General features: G+C 40.7%; 1 protein-coding gene across 1 annotated transcript in view; it reads right to left on the minus strand.

Annotated features, from left to right (window-relative positions):
* SLC38A1 (solute carrier family 38 member 1) overlaps window positions 1-15,047 on the minus strand; it is a 76,051-nt gene that overhangs the window by 39,764 nt on the left and 21,240 nt on the right. The window contains exons 3-6 of the mRNA XM_079775111.1: window positions 14,484-14,602; window positions 10,268-10,485; window positions 1,154-1,229; window positions 750-865 (exon numbers count right to left, since the gene is read on the minus strand). Coding sequence (XP_079631237.1) covers window positions 750-865; window positions 1,154-1,229; window positions 10,268-10,389 — 314 coding nt within the window. The 5' untranslated portion in view covers window positions 10,390-10,485; window positions 14,484-14,602. The remainder of the gene's footprint in view (window positions 1-749; window positions 866-1,153; window positions 1,230-10,267; window positions 10,486-14,483; window positions 14,603-15,047) is intronic.

Here is a 15,047-nt window from a genome sequence, read left to right on the forward strand (position 1 = left end):
GAAGAGCGTGAATACAGTCAGGGGAGAAAAGGCAAGATCCTGGGAGAAGAGAATTCCTTCCATGTCTTATCAGGCAAAGCACCACTGAGACTCCTTTGAGGTTTGAGAGGGTGAGAATTTTCCTGGTAGAAATTCTATGGTATGTCTTCATCTTGTTCCAACTGAAAATAAACCCTCTGTATATTGGCACCAAGTCTCACTTAACAGTTTGAGATGAACTTGTTTTAAAAGAAAATTGCCCATTTACTTTTCACTGAATTGCAGAAGAAAAGTACATGCTAATTTCTCTTCTTTAAAACACTGTCAACTTCTATGCTTCTTGAATATTTATTCAAACAATGCCTAATTATTTTTGGATATAGTAAATGTTCCAAAGCAATCCAAATACTACAGTGGTGGACTAGTTGGATTAAACACCTCTTAATATTTTGACCATTTAACAGATTTAAAGTGACAGGTAAAAAGTTCAAAAATACAAAAAATGCTTTTAATTCTTTTTATAAATGCCTATTTTGGTATTTGTAATTAATAAGATTGTCTTCTTTCACTTTCTTATAAACATTGGGTGCATCTTGGAAAATCATTCAAATAAAAATACAAAAGTACGTACTGGTAACTTAGCAAAGTTAGTAAAAACATAGAAAGAAATAAAAACTACTTTAAAATATTTCCAATTTCTTCTGTGCTTGAACAGAAACATACAGAAAACACAGTTTAAAATTGAAAAATGCTGCAATGTCAACACTCACAGAAAAAGGAGGATTCCGGTGTTTGCCAGGGCAAAGGCGAGTCCCAAAATCCCACTGCCCATAATGGCGTTGCTCAGGTTAAAAACAGACATGCCTAATGAGGTTGTTCCTGGAATCTGAACAAAGAGACAAACATTCACACTAAGCAAAACAGTCCCCAAATCTGTTAATCACACCAAAGCCTTTAAAGCACTATTAGAAACCAACACAAATTAAATTCAAGAAAACCTTCCTTAGTGGTTTAGTTGATTTTTAATGGGTTTCCAGAGAAAATACATAGAATCTGAGGAACATCCTGGTGAATATAGATAGCTATGCCTTTGGCACTATGCTCCATGAATTAAAAACATCTGTCCCAATTTATGTGATTAAAAAATAAGCATACTTATTATAATGACACTTACGTATTCGTCACATTTCTTTTTTTCCAAGTGGCTGTTTGTGAGACTTCTTCTGCTTTCGCGGTCAGAAATAAACTTGCTGTAAAGACATGTATAATACATTTAACATCACGGTAGTGATTTAAGCTTAACGTTTTATCTAAGTGATTCATTACTTACCAAAACATATTACACATGAAAACTTATCAATCTAATTCAAATCATTTCAATCAGAAGACATTAAAACACTGTGTGTAATGTAAGTTAACTTTTACGTAGATTTTTCTCTAACTACAAATCAGATAATGTCAAAAACACTCTAATGCTGTCATGTAAAAGAATAGCAGAGGCAGGATTCCTTCTGAGCTCCCATTCCTGGAGTACAAAGTTATGAAATAGGAATTCCCTCTCCCCTGAAAAAAAGGAAACGACTCTTTCTCCATCAAACATTGCTTCAGCACCTGCCATATGCAAGTCACCGGACAAGGTGATGAGAGAGACATGAGGGCATGTAATACGGGATGCAGCCACTGAGCTATAGGAGTTCAGCAGAGGAAACTATGGTGGTGGGGGCAGGGCATTAGTCCATGGGTAGGGGCAGAACTGGGGCTTTAAGAAAGGGAGGGAGTTGGAAGGTGAGTTTGAATCCTCACTAGCTACAAGGCCCTAGGCTACCTCAGTTTCCTCTGTGAAAGGAGAGTAACACTATTACATTATCTCATGGGGCTCTTGGGAGGATGAAGTCATCACTACAGCTCCAGACACAGAGTAGGAGCAACATGGGGGGCGTGGGACTTGAGCTGGGATGGGAAAGATTCAGGCAGGCTAAGTGGAGTAAATTGTCTGCAAATACATAGAAGGAATTCAGAATTCTCTCAGAACCATATTTGGCATTAACATCAGAACTTTATGGCCTAAATCTTTTAATTTTAAAAAAATTCACCATTCAACCCTAGGTGGCTTGGCTCAGTGGATAGAGCATTGGCCTGCGGACTGAAAGGCCCCAGGTTCAATTCCCAGTCAAAGGCACATGCCTGGGTTGTGGGCTCAATCCCCAGTGTCGGGCGTGCAGTAGGCAGCCGATCAATGATCCTCTCTCATCATTGATGTTTCTATCTCTCTCTCCCTCTCCCTTCCTCTTTGAAATCAATAAAACTATATATTTTTTAAAAAATTCACCAGTAAAAAAATTAGCGGTATTGTCAAAGTCCATTTGTTGGCTGCTTGTATTAGTAAAACATGTTAGGTATGCTGTTTCCTCTTTCAGAAAGTTAATTATTTGGTCTTAGTACGAACTAATCACAATAAGTGTTTCACTAATGAATGTAAAGCCACTTGAGCTGAACTATTTTTTAAAGAAGCATTCATCTTTAAACTGTACATTATATTTTCACATGCTTTTTTGAATAATGCTATGTTTCATAAGAAACCATTTTCAATGAAACCATCATCAATATTGGCTTTATTTACCTATCTTTTTCATCTTTAATCCAAGGGGGTCTGGCTTCTCCCTGGCATTACCTCTCCAAGTTTGCATTATTTTGCCAAAATAAACCAAAAACAGGCAGTATACAAACTTCCTGAGACCATCACCTGGTATAAGCAGCACAATCTGTGGTTTACTCCCTTCAGCATCTGCCTTTGCCTAGCACCTGGCCAGTTACTGTGAGAGACCAAAAGGAAGATGAAGGAAAAAAACCTTGGTCTCTGAAACAGGAGAGACCACACTGGCTAACACCAGAATAGGAATGCCAGGCTGCACAAAATTGAGATGAGATAAGGAATCCAGAGAAGGGAAAACCATTATTGGAAGGGATTATTGGGAAACCATTATTGGAAGGGATTAGCCAGAAGACACTTAAGGCCAGTGGCCTGGTAAGTAGGATTACAGGAGAAGGACATGATGAAAGCAGTATTTTGGAGACCAATCTGGCAGTTATATAGAGTGTTTGGCCCTTTTCTTGCCCTTAACGTTTTAGAGCTTTCCACGGAATTGAGGGTCACAGTCCTGGCTAGAGAGAGGCAAGGAAAAGCAGCCTTCCTTTTCACACAGGCAGCCCAGGAAATGCAGCTGCTGGACTTACCAAAATGAAATCGATTTCCAAAATAAAAATACACTTGGGCCCTGGCCAGTTTTGCTCAGTCGTTAGAATGTCAGCCCTCGGACCTAAGGGTCTTGGGTTCGATTCCCAGTCAAGGGCACGTGCTTCAGACCTGGTAGGGGCGCATACAGGAGGCAACCAATCGCTGTTTCTCTCTCTCCCCCTCCTCCCTCCCTCCCACTCTCTCTCGAAATCAATGGAAAAAATATACTTGGGTGAGGGTTTATACATATATTTTAAAAAGCCATTAAATAAAAGACTGTATTTAATCAGGCTAATTTTAATAATCAACTCAAGTCAACCAAGTATTTATTCAGAAGGTCCCCCATTTGCCTTTCTTGTGGAGGGGCTTCTTTTCCATAGAGAATTTCCATTATTTTTAAATTAATGGAATAGCCTAAACATTTTCAAGCAAACTGAACAAAACACTAGCAAACCGCCTGTCGCAGATTTAAGCCCCCTGGCCTGGCCCCATGCCCCAGAATTGGTGGCAGAAGACTGGAGGGCCGGGAAGGAAGAGGTATCGTCCTTGTTACACAAAAGGCATTCCGTAGGGTCAAACACTGGGCATTGAAAGGGGAGGAAGAGGAAAGAATCAAACCGAGTAATGGTGGCGTATTAAGACATGGGTCTTTTTAAAAGTAGCATCTAGTGCATGGAGTTGGAATAAAATAGAAAGGGAGAAAGAAAAAAAAAAAGATAAAGGAAAGGAAGGGGAGGGGAGGAAGAATAAGGCCCCTACATGATTGCCGGCTCTTCCCTGCAGAACTTCTGCAGGATGGGGATGATGAAACTGACTCACAGGGCTGTGGAAATGAGTAACTATCAAAAAGCACATTAAAATATATTGTATCTCAAGAGCCTCCCTGATTCTGCCTCTTCCGGTGCACTTTCTGCAGCCAGACCTAACAGGTTTTCCCAAAAATCTTCACTGGCTCCCCTACTGAGACCGTTTCAAGTGTAAATCCCTCACCCTGCAATTCCTGATGCTGCTGAATTTGACTTTGCCTCCATGTCCCAATCTCAGCTCCCACTACTCAAAATGATCTTCCCAAGAGGGGGTGAGGACTGAGACAAGATCATAGCATTCCTAGAGACCGAAAAACAAGGCAGCAGTGGGAATCCACCTCCACTGGGGAGAGAGACCCTGCATCCTCTTCTGAGCCAGCACCTTCCTGCCAGTTCAAAGCTTCATCCATGAGCCTTCTGATACTCAGGTTTGAGCTGAATTTCCTGACTCTGACCTACTTATTACTTTTTATGTGGCACATACTGTGCTACTAAACTCATCTCGCATCCAGAGTTGCTGTATCGTGCTCTCAGCCCCTCAGCTCCTTCTTAAATGTACCTGCCCATGCATTAGCAACTCAGAGGAACCTTTCATAAACCAAATATGCATCTTCTATTTAGGAATTAGGGAGTAGCTTAGGCTGCAGGAAGTCAGGCTCAGTAAGAATGAAATACTCAGTAAGAATGAATAAAGAAATCCTCTTTATTCTCTTTATGATATCTCCACTTTTTCTTCTCTTTAGTCTTTAAATCTCTGCTTTGTATTTCTGAAAACTTTTTTTAAACAAAATAAAACCAACCTTTTTAGTAATGGAAAAGTCCATTCAAAATAAGTAGGTCAAGCAGCTTATCACAAGTTTCTGCTATCTTACCATTTTTAAAAAATGCAATTGTGTGATAAAAACCACGGACTTCTGGCTAAGAAATTGAGTTAAATTTCTCTTTATTCACTTAAAAATGGGCTATGGAAGATGCCTTTGACATGTGGTCTCAGGATGATAATTATAAAAAAGAGTTTTCACTGAGTTGGTCTGTACCCATAAAGAAGAATTCAATCAACTATTAGGTAGCCAATTGTTCTGAGAACAAAACCAAACAAAAACTTAGAGTGGCGGTCATGGTGACCTTCAACAGACAAAGCCTTCAAAAGGAGTAGGTGTTATACTGAAGTGGTGTGAAGAGAGGCTGAGCAATATAGAGCAGTTATTTAAAACCAAAAATAAATCAACATCAACAACAATCGAACAAGGATGGGCTGTACAATAGGAAGATATTCTTCCTAGTTTAATCTCTACCAATCAGATTCTTACTAGATTATAGTGTTCTATTTGAGGTTTCATAACACAGAAGAGATCAATGGTTGTACTTAGAGGACCTTTCCCAGTTCTTTTCCTGAAATTCTAACATTCTATAAAAATGGAAAAGAGAACAGGAGGAAAGAAGCAAGTAACAAAGAGGCTGGAGAACACGTAAGATTTAAAGAAAACAGCAGGCATTTAAAGAGAAGACTGAGAGGTAAGCAAAGCCTTTCTGGTTGAATAAAGTCTACTGAAAATAGGAGACATCCAGGTTGTAACAGGAGCTCTGAAAGCAGGGGAAGAACTTTCTGACATAGGAACTGGTCATCAGAAGGTGATGGAATCTTCTTCTTTAAGGTATAGAAAAGATATTAGAAGACGAAAATGGATACCTTTTCAAGGATTCTCCCAAGTGATATAAATTTAGCACATGAAATCTGAAGCATATACAGAGGGACAAAAAAAAAAAAAAAAAGGCTGATGCAAGGGGTAGTGACAAGAATTGCCCCAAATCCTTTTAAGAACAATTTTAACGAGGGACTCTCAAACTTTGTTAGATGCTGCCTGGGTCACAACAACAATAACCACGCAGAGAGATGAGAATAGTAAATAAATATGAAAATATGTGAATATCTGCTTAGATACAGTTAGGATAATCTACTAATATTCCAACAGCTTTAAAGTAACAACAGTCAGCAATCATCTAGACCCTAAAACATTATTATTCCTTTGTGTAGACAAGAAAGAAGTACCTGCCAAAGAAAGAAGATGCATTTTTATTGATAAAGACTCATCTCACACTAAAAGGCTTACTATTGCCAGACACTTGCCAAGCACCTTCATGGATTTTCTCATCTATTTTAACAATAATTGTATTGGTCAGTACTGTTATTAGCTCCATTTTATTTTATTTTATTTTTTAAATATATTTTGTTGATTTTTTACAGAGAGGAAGGGAGAGAGATAGAGAGCCAGAAACATCGATGAGAGAGAAACATTGATCAGCTGCCTCCTGCACACTCCCCACTGTGGATGTGGCCGCAACCAAGGTACACGCCCTTTACTGGAATTGAACCTGGGACCCTTCAGTCCGCAGGCCGACGCTCCATCCACCGAGCCAAACCAGCTAGGCCATTAGCTCCATTTTAGAGAAATTAAGTAACTTGACCAAAGTAACATGACTAATAACAAAACCACTGAGCCAGGATTTGAACCTAAACTGGCTGATGGCAGAGCCTGAGTTCTTAACCTACAAACAGTAATACATTTACTATTCCCCGACACTCCCAGGAAGTAAGGTATTTTTTACTATCCCGGTTCTCACAGGGATGGAACTGAAGCTCAAAGGACAAGATCACACAAGACCTATCGAAAGAGCCAGGATTTCAAGACAAGTCCAAATTCACACCACTTAACTACTGTGTCTGTCTCTGTTTTTCTCTCTTGTTTAACAAATATTTTATAACTTCCACTCTATATCAGGCACTGTTATCTATCATTTCAAGGTGCAAGAGATATAGAGATGATTCCTCCTCTCAGGAAGCTCACTCCTAAGGGAAGAGTCTAGAGCTTGCTACTCAAAGTGTGGTCCAGGGACCAGCAGTATGGGTATTACCTGGAAGCTTGCTAGAAATTAGAACCTCAGGCCCACTCCCAGACCTACTGAATCAGAATCTGCATTTAACAAGGTTTCCAGATACTTCCTATGCACATTAACATGTTAGCAGAACTCCCACTACTCCACCACCCCCCCCACCCCCCCCGCATCACCACCACCACTCCAACCACACCACAAGCAAACAAAGAAACAAAGATGTTAGCAGAACTGGTCTAAGTGGACGTTTTGAAAGGTTTTGCTGTTCCAGGTATAGATTTCTATGACTATAACCCAAGAATTATGGCATGAAATAAACCCACTGAACTGGAATAGGGGCAGGTGTTCTAATGCCCAAATGGCTCTATTTTTGCCTAAACTTTAAAACATTATTCTAAGAATAGGGGAGTTTCCAGGCAAAGCTGTAAGCTAGATGCCAGGTGACCAGCTTTTTTAGCTTCCTAAAAAAGAGGAACTGTTACATAGAAGTTCCCTGTTTCAGGGGCTGGTTCCCTTGGGTGCCTATAATTGAGCCTACCTTCCTCCCATCAATGTGGAAAAGCTGCCGAAACCGGTTTGGCTCAGTGGATAGAGCATCGGCCTTCGGACTGAAAGGTCCCGGGTTCAGATTCCGGTTAAGGGCATGTACCTTGGTTGCGGGCACATCCCCAGTAGGGGGTGTGCAGGAGGCAGCTGATCGATGTTTCTCTCTCATCGATGTTTCTAGCTCTCTATCCCTCTCCCTTCCTCTCTGTAAAAAATCAATAAAATATATTTTAAAAAAAAATGTGGAAAAGCTAAAGAAGAATGAGAGGTATTGCCCGGTTGGTGTGGCTCAGAAATTGAGCATCACCTATGAACTAGAAGGTCATGGTTCGATTCCCGGTCAGGACACATGCCCGGGTTTCGGGCTCAATCCCCAGTGTGGGCCGTGCAGAAGGCAACAATGATTTTTCTGTCTCCCTCTCCCTCTCCCTCTCCCTCTCCCTCTCCCCTCCTCTCTGAAATCGATAAACCTATATTTTTAAAAAATAAATAAGAATGAGAGGTATTTAGGTACAGCTTTTGCAGCCATCATGGTGGAGATCCTTTCTGATTTTTATATATCTTTTTGGCTTCTTGGCATAATATGTTGTTTTTAATTTTACTTGTCCTAGAGCCAAACTAAAGAAAGGCTCATGAACTGTGTCAGTGAAAGAGGGGAGGTAAGATAAATGAAGAAATAAATGCATCACACCGCATGTGCAGTAAAGGAACCAAATTCTGCAAAACAAGGGGTCCACACCACCAGCAACCCTGCTGTACCAGCTCACTGCCTTGGTCATAGTCTCAGAAGAAGTGAGTTCACTGGGCAAGGTGCCCAGGTGCCCAAGTCAGGGGTGAGAATGGTCATCCCCTCAAAAACGGAATATTGTTAGTACATAAAACTCTGTAAGATCAAGTCCAGACTCTAAACTGAATATTAAACGGACTCCCATTTTAAGGTCTTCAAGGTTTGCATTGCTTTGGGATTGAAGCTGTGCTATAAAACCAAAGTGTCCTACTTGTGAAATGGTTGGGATCCCATGCACCACTAAGTGGAGGTCAGCAGTGACTGCAGAACAGTCCAGGAGTACAGAGCATAAATTAGCACTGGCAGAGTTTAATTGAACTAGCTAATGCCTGAGCATTATCAGCAGAGGCAGGTGGATAGAGTTGAAAGACTAGAACTTCAGATGAACCTGTGTATGCCCTTGAGCAAGTTATTTTATTTCTCTGGGCCTCAATTTCCTTATTTGTACACGGAAATTTAAAAATTTTCCGTATTTGCAAAAGAATGCTTTGCATGATGTTGTTATAAGGATAAACGGCAATATATGTAAACACAGCTGGCAGTCAAGAAATGTTCATCATGCCCTGGCTGGTTTGGCTCAGTGGATAGAGCGTCGGCCTGTGGACCAAAGGGTCCCAGGTTGGATTCCAGCCAAGGGCACATGCCCGGGTTTGCGGGCTCGATCCCCAGTAGGGGGTGTGCAGGAGGCAGCCAATTAATGATTCTCTCTCATCATTGATGTTTCTATCTCTCTCTCTCTCTCCCTTCCTCTCTGAAATCAATAAAGATATATTTAAAAGAGAAGAAAAAGAAATGTTCATTAGTATTCATAATTTGACTCAGAAAAGGTAAAAGAAGTAAACTTGAGTCCAACAATAAGAAATATCACAAAACAGTAAATGATACTTGGGATTAGAATGAGGAAGTGTCTGGAGAGAGACTTAACCTCTAAGAACATTTAAGGAAGAGAAAAAGAAGAGGCAGGGCTGAAACTTCTGAGTATGTGTGAATGATGGCAGCTACCTCCTCTGCTGGACTTCCACTTATTTATGTACACACTACATCCGGATATAGAGCAGACTATCGGACACTATTCCCAATAAGATGCCTGGTTAGGTGATGTAATGTTGTCATCTCCCTCTACCCCGATTTCCTTCTGACAACCCCCACACCCCAAGAAAAATAGTGTAGCATCGTTGCTGTTCTAATAAGGAGTCCCGTATACTCCCCTCACTTCTCCTGGCCTTTTAAGAGGCATCATGCTTCAAACAAGCCACACCACTAGCTCCCAAGCTGGAGACCTTCCTGCTACGGGATCCACACGAGCTGACTATAACTCAGCAGGTCAGAGAATGCCCACATCACTAAAAACATAAAGATATTGGGCCCTACTCTTGGAAATTAAGAAACTCAGAACCCAAGAGTTGGAAAGACATGCTGAGGCCAAAAGCTTCCAGGCCAGCACTCTTCCCACCTGCCTCTCTACCTCCTCTCACTCGTGGCATCTTTTCTTTTTCTTCTGCTACGTGTACTATTTTTCTACTAGTTTCTCATAGAGCCATCTGGGTTCAACTGTAGTTATTATTATTTAAAATCCATGTTGCAAATGATGCTTGTAATAGTGCATTTGTCGTTTTAACACGGGAACATTGGCAAATGGGACTTTGACCATTTCTTGATTAAAAATGTGGGCGAGGTCAGACGACGATAGGGCACATTCAGATGTGGGTTGCAGTGAAAGGCCAATAGTCTGTCTAATTCATAAGCACAGAGCTTCTGAAAAGTTAGGGCTGGTTGGGGTCCAATGTATTATACACTTTTATTAGACTCAATTGAAAGATTGGAAAGGATGAATAAATTGCTTTCCCATTTGCTTCATCTGCTATTGCAGACTATGCCCAACAGATGTCACATAAGAAATTCAAATTACATCTTCAAATGGAGCATAACTTTAGTAATGAATAATTCAAGAGAGTAACTGAAAATCAGAATATTTTAGAGACATTTCTTTTACTGGATAGAAAGTGTTAGGAAAAGACTCACCTATTTATTTGACCATTTTCTACTTCAGTGAAGTCATTGGAATCATTGCTGATGTTGTCATCTTCGGGCACTGTCATGTTTTGCAACTCGGTTAATTCGAGTCCACTTTTGAAATGCATCATCTTTATAAAGTACCTGTAGTCAAAAACTTCGTCCAAACTCTACTGTTCTGAGCGTATTTACAAGTGGATAGCAGCAAAAGTATAAGCTTGACACCCCTAAAATATAACACAGTGAAATATAGTTAAACATATGAATATCACCAACTGATTAAGATAGTTTAAGTAAGCAAACAGTTAATGCAACTTTTACATTTTGCTACTCAGTACATTAAAAGTGATCTTTGTACATCAAGTTATAAAGGCTCTATATTTTATGCCTTTCATAAATCTCCCTCCGTTTTTAACTATAAAATGAGTTATGTCCCACAATCTTTATGCTCGCATTTATAGGAATACCATGTCAGCTGCAGGCAATATTGATACTGTTTTATAAAACAGTGTGTTTAAAATGAAAGCGAGTTGGTTACTTGAATGCGTCAGCTCGTAGGACACACATATAGCTGGGTACAGACCACAGAGCCACAAATGCACCTCTGATTTAGCATTCCCAGTTGAATAAAAATGCAATAAATGGCATCATGAGGGATCAACCACCCAACCCAGAGGTCAAATAGCAAAGGACAAATCTGTGTTTTGAAATTTAGCAGTTTATCCATCAACTGCAAGAGATTAATTCAATCTCTGCAATGAAATCACTCCATGTCAGGGAATTAGAGATTTAAAAATTCATACTCAGGGGATTTAGGTTAATCCTTCTGAAACTACATTTCCTTATCAGAAACAAAAGACTTGCAGAGCTCACATTTTCCCCCACGTAGATGACTGGGATTTAAATTTGTGAGGGGTCACCAATAGTATACAAGGAGGGAACCAAGTTTCAGACACATAGCATCACAAATCAAAAAGCAGGCGGTGCCCTGCTTGGGTTTGCTCAGTGGTTAGAGCGTAGGCCCACACATCAAAGGGTCGCCAGTTCAGTTCCCGGTCAAGGGCAAGTATCTTGGTTGCTGGCGGGGTGGGTGTGGGAGGCAACCGATCGATGTGTCTCTCACATTAATGTTTCTCTCTCTCTCTCCCCACCCCCTTCCACTCTGAAAATCAATTGAAAAAAATATCCTCAGGTGAGAATTAAAAAAAAAAAAAAAGTAGGTAGCAAGAGTGGCGAATGCAGTTTCAAAAGTAAGGCTTCCATATGTGCAGGAGCCTCACCGGGAGAATCTCAGTGAGGTGATGGGGACCATGGAATGAAGCAGAATGTCAATGAATTCTTTTTTTTTTACCTCCAATGGTAATTGGATGATCCTTTCATATTTTTCTGATCCCGAATTCCATAAGATGATTGCAGTTCAGTGTCAAAACACCAATGTGCCCATCTAACATCCTGCATATCTCAAGAAGCATTTGGCTAATTGATAGTATGTGCAGGACCCATAGAAAGTACCCTAGAATGATATCTATCCAGGATTTTCTTCTTCTTCTCCTTCTCACACAGCCAGGCCATACATTACTCCTTTTTATTCACACAGTCTCCTATCTAGAATGAAACCTCCCCAGTTCAGGGATCCTTTACAACTTCCACAACATACATACTTTCTAATACCTCAGGTTCCAGGAGCTTCACCTTCCTGCAGGCAGGGTCTCTCCTGGAAAGCAGGAAGCCGGGGTAGGGATATGTGAGTTCCGTGAACTCCTGGTCTAAGCCCCACTTGGCAGCTCGGGGCTGCCTCTTCTAGCCAGGGTGGTAGTACGAGAGATGGGCCACTTCTAATTGCTTTTAGTGCGATCACACATTAGCAAGGTTTACCCCTGTCTTTACTTTGCAAAAGATGAACTGCATTAAGACAACTGAACACCATCTTACCCCTTGCCCCCTTGATGAAAGCTGCACAAATGCACTGGCTGTCTCCTATATGGCTCCCTCAGAAGCTACTGAAGTGATGCTACAGGGCTGGTAGGAAGTTGATTCAGTGGATGGTGTTTCCAGTCTGGATTAAGGAGCCCTTGCCTCTCTATAAACTGGTAGGAAGCAGGGCACTAGACAAAAGCTTTCTGAGGAGAGGAAAGATTGACTAAACATAAATTGGGAGTCTACTGTTTGAATTTAAACTGTCATATCAATATACACTGAGTGGCCAGATTATTATGATCTCTGAAAGCATAATAATCTGGCCACTCAGTGTATATCCTATATAATAAAAGGCTAATATGCAAATTGTCCCCTCGACCAGGAGTTCGACCAGCAGGCAGGCCAGCTAACCGCCCATGTTCTCTCCTCCTGGCCAGGCTGGCCAGACCCCACCCATGCACAAATTCATGCACGGGGCCTCATATATATATATATACACACACACACACACACACACACACACACACACACACAACGAGTGGCCAGATTATTATGCGTTCAGAGATCATAATAATCTGGCCACTCAGTGTATGTGTGCGTGTGTTTATACAAATAATATATATATATCCTATATAATAAAAGGCTAATATGCAAATCAACCAATCACTATGATGCGCACTGACCACCAGGGGTCAGACCCTCAACGCAGGAGCTGCCACCTGGTGGTCAGTGTGCTCCCACAGGGGGAGCGCTGCTCAGCCAGAAGCTGGGCTCAAGGCTGGCGAGTGCAGTGGCAGTGGCGGGAGCCTCTCCCGCCTCCATGGCAGCTCTAAGGATGTCCGACTGTGGGCTTAGGCCCACTCCCCACCTAAGCCATCAGTTGGACATCCCCCGAGGGTTCCTGGACTGCGAGAGGGCACAGGCCAGGCTGAGGGACCACCCCCCTCCCCCGAGTGCATGAATTTCGTGCACTGGGCCTCTAGTATATATATAAACATATATACATAAAACCAGTCATTTAAAAATGGACAAAAAGAGATAAGAATAAAAAGAATACAGAAAGTCCTGGCCACTAAAATTATGTAAATTATGTCAGTATTGGGCAAATACCAGTACTAAGTTAATCATATAGAATACTTTTTCTCCCCCCTTTGGCTTAAAGAGACTTTTTTTCCCCTCATAGTCTGGAAGCTAGCAGTCCAAGATCAAGTCCATACCTCCTTCTGAGGCCCCTCTCTTTGGTTTGCAGATAGCTGCCTCCTTACTATGTCCTCACATGGTCTTTCCTCTGTCCATGTATAGCAGTGGTCGGCAAACTGTGGCTCGCGAGCCACATGCGGCTCTTTGGCCCCTTGAGTTTTTAGCAAAGGCCAGCTTAGGAGTGCCTTAATTAAGTTAATAACAATGTACCTACCTATATAGTTTAAGTTTAAAAAATTTGACTCTCAAAAGAAATTTCAATTGTTGTACTCTTGATATTTGGCTCTGTTGACTAATGAGTTTGCCGACCACTGATATATAGTGTGTACCCTAATCTATTTTTTTTTAGAATAAATATTTATTGTTGTGAAATAACCTATGTGAAATCTAATTATTCTTGAAAATGAAGACTGAAAAATGGGAAAAGTTAACAAAGTTAGTGACATCTGCAGAAAACACAATCCACTCACTGTACATATTTATTGAGTGCCAGGTGAGGAAGGGATGTGAAAGTTTGGGAAAAGTCAGATTCAGGGGTCTGAGGCAGCATCACAGAAATGTCACATTTGCACTGGGTCTTGAAAAAGAAAAAAATATTTTTTCTGATTCTAAAACTAATACAGGTTCACTGTAGGGTCTTTAGAACAGACATTGTAAGAGAATCCCACCATCCAAAAATGGCCACTGTTGGATTTTCATGTCTTTCCTCTTTTCTTCCTTTTCTTTTTTCTTTCTTCTCTTTCTCCCTCTCTCTCTCTCTCTCTCTCTATTTTATTTATAATTAGGATTTTAGACTTTTTAAACCTATTTTTATGTAGCTTTATATTGTAAGCATTTTGAGGAAGTGCTTTTAAAAAAGATATCAACTGGAGGGGGGGCAGTGAGGGCATGTGCCGGGGGGGCTGGTGGGTAGGGGAGGCCCGGGGAAGGTCAATGGGGAAAAAAAAGGAGACATATGTACTACCATTTGTAATACTTTAAACAATAAAAAAATATATATAATAAAAAAACATATCAGTTCCTTATTAATAAATACATGTTTTGTATAAAAATTATAAAAAGCAAGTTTGCAAATGAAGAAGGAAACAAGTAAAAGGAAAAAAGTCACCTGTTATCTTAGCAAGCAGAGACGATCACTGTATATATATTGGAGTATGACCTTCCAGGGTTTTTGTATGCACATAGAGATAGCCTATGCCTGGTACACAGTAGGCACTCAATAAATACCTGTTAAATGAAAAGAATGAATACAAATGAAAAATACGTATACATTTCTAAAAATGGAAATCATACCATAGAGTTTAAAAAACATATTTTTCACTTAACAAGATATGGTCTCCTACACTGAGTTATGTCAGTAAGCACAGGTCTACACAATTACTTCTAATGATGGTTTATCCGCTTGACTATACCATAAATTGACAGCCAACATGCTACTACTGGACAGTTACACTGCTTGGTGGACAGAAGATTGACAGGCAGAGCTGAGGCCTGGGCTGAGACTTCTCAGTGAAGGAGAAGATAATCAACAGCACGGAGGCAGGAGGTACAGGTGCAGTTCAAGAAACAAAGAATTATAGTGTCATTGAAAGATCAAAGCAATTATCAGACTATAAAATTAATTAAAAAGCTGAGTGGGGTCATCATGTGAAGATCTTGATGTTAACACAAC

Source organism: Cnephaeus nilssonii, assembly GCF_951640355.1.
Source record: "Cnephaeus nilssonii genome assembly, chromosome: 6".
NCBI classification, from domain to species: domain Eukaryota; kingdom Metazoa; phylum Chordata; class Mammalia; order Chiroptera; family Vespertilionidae; genus Cnephaeus; species Cnephaeus nilssonii.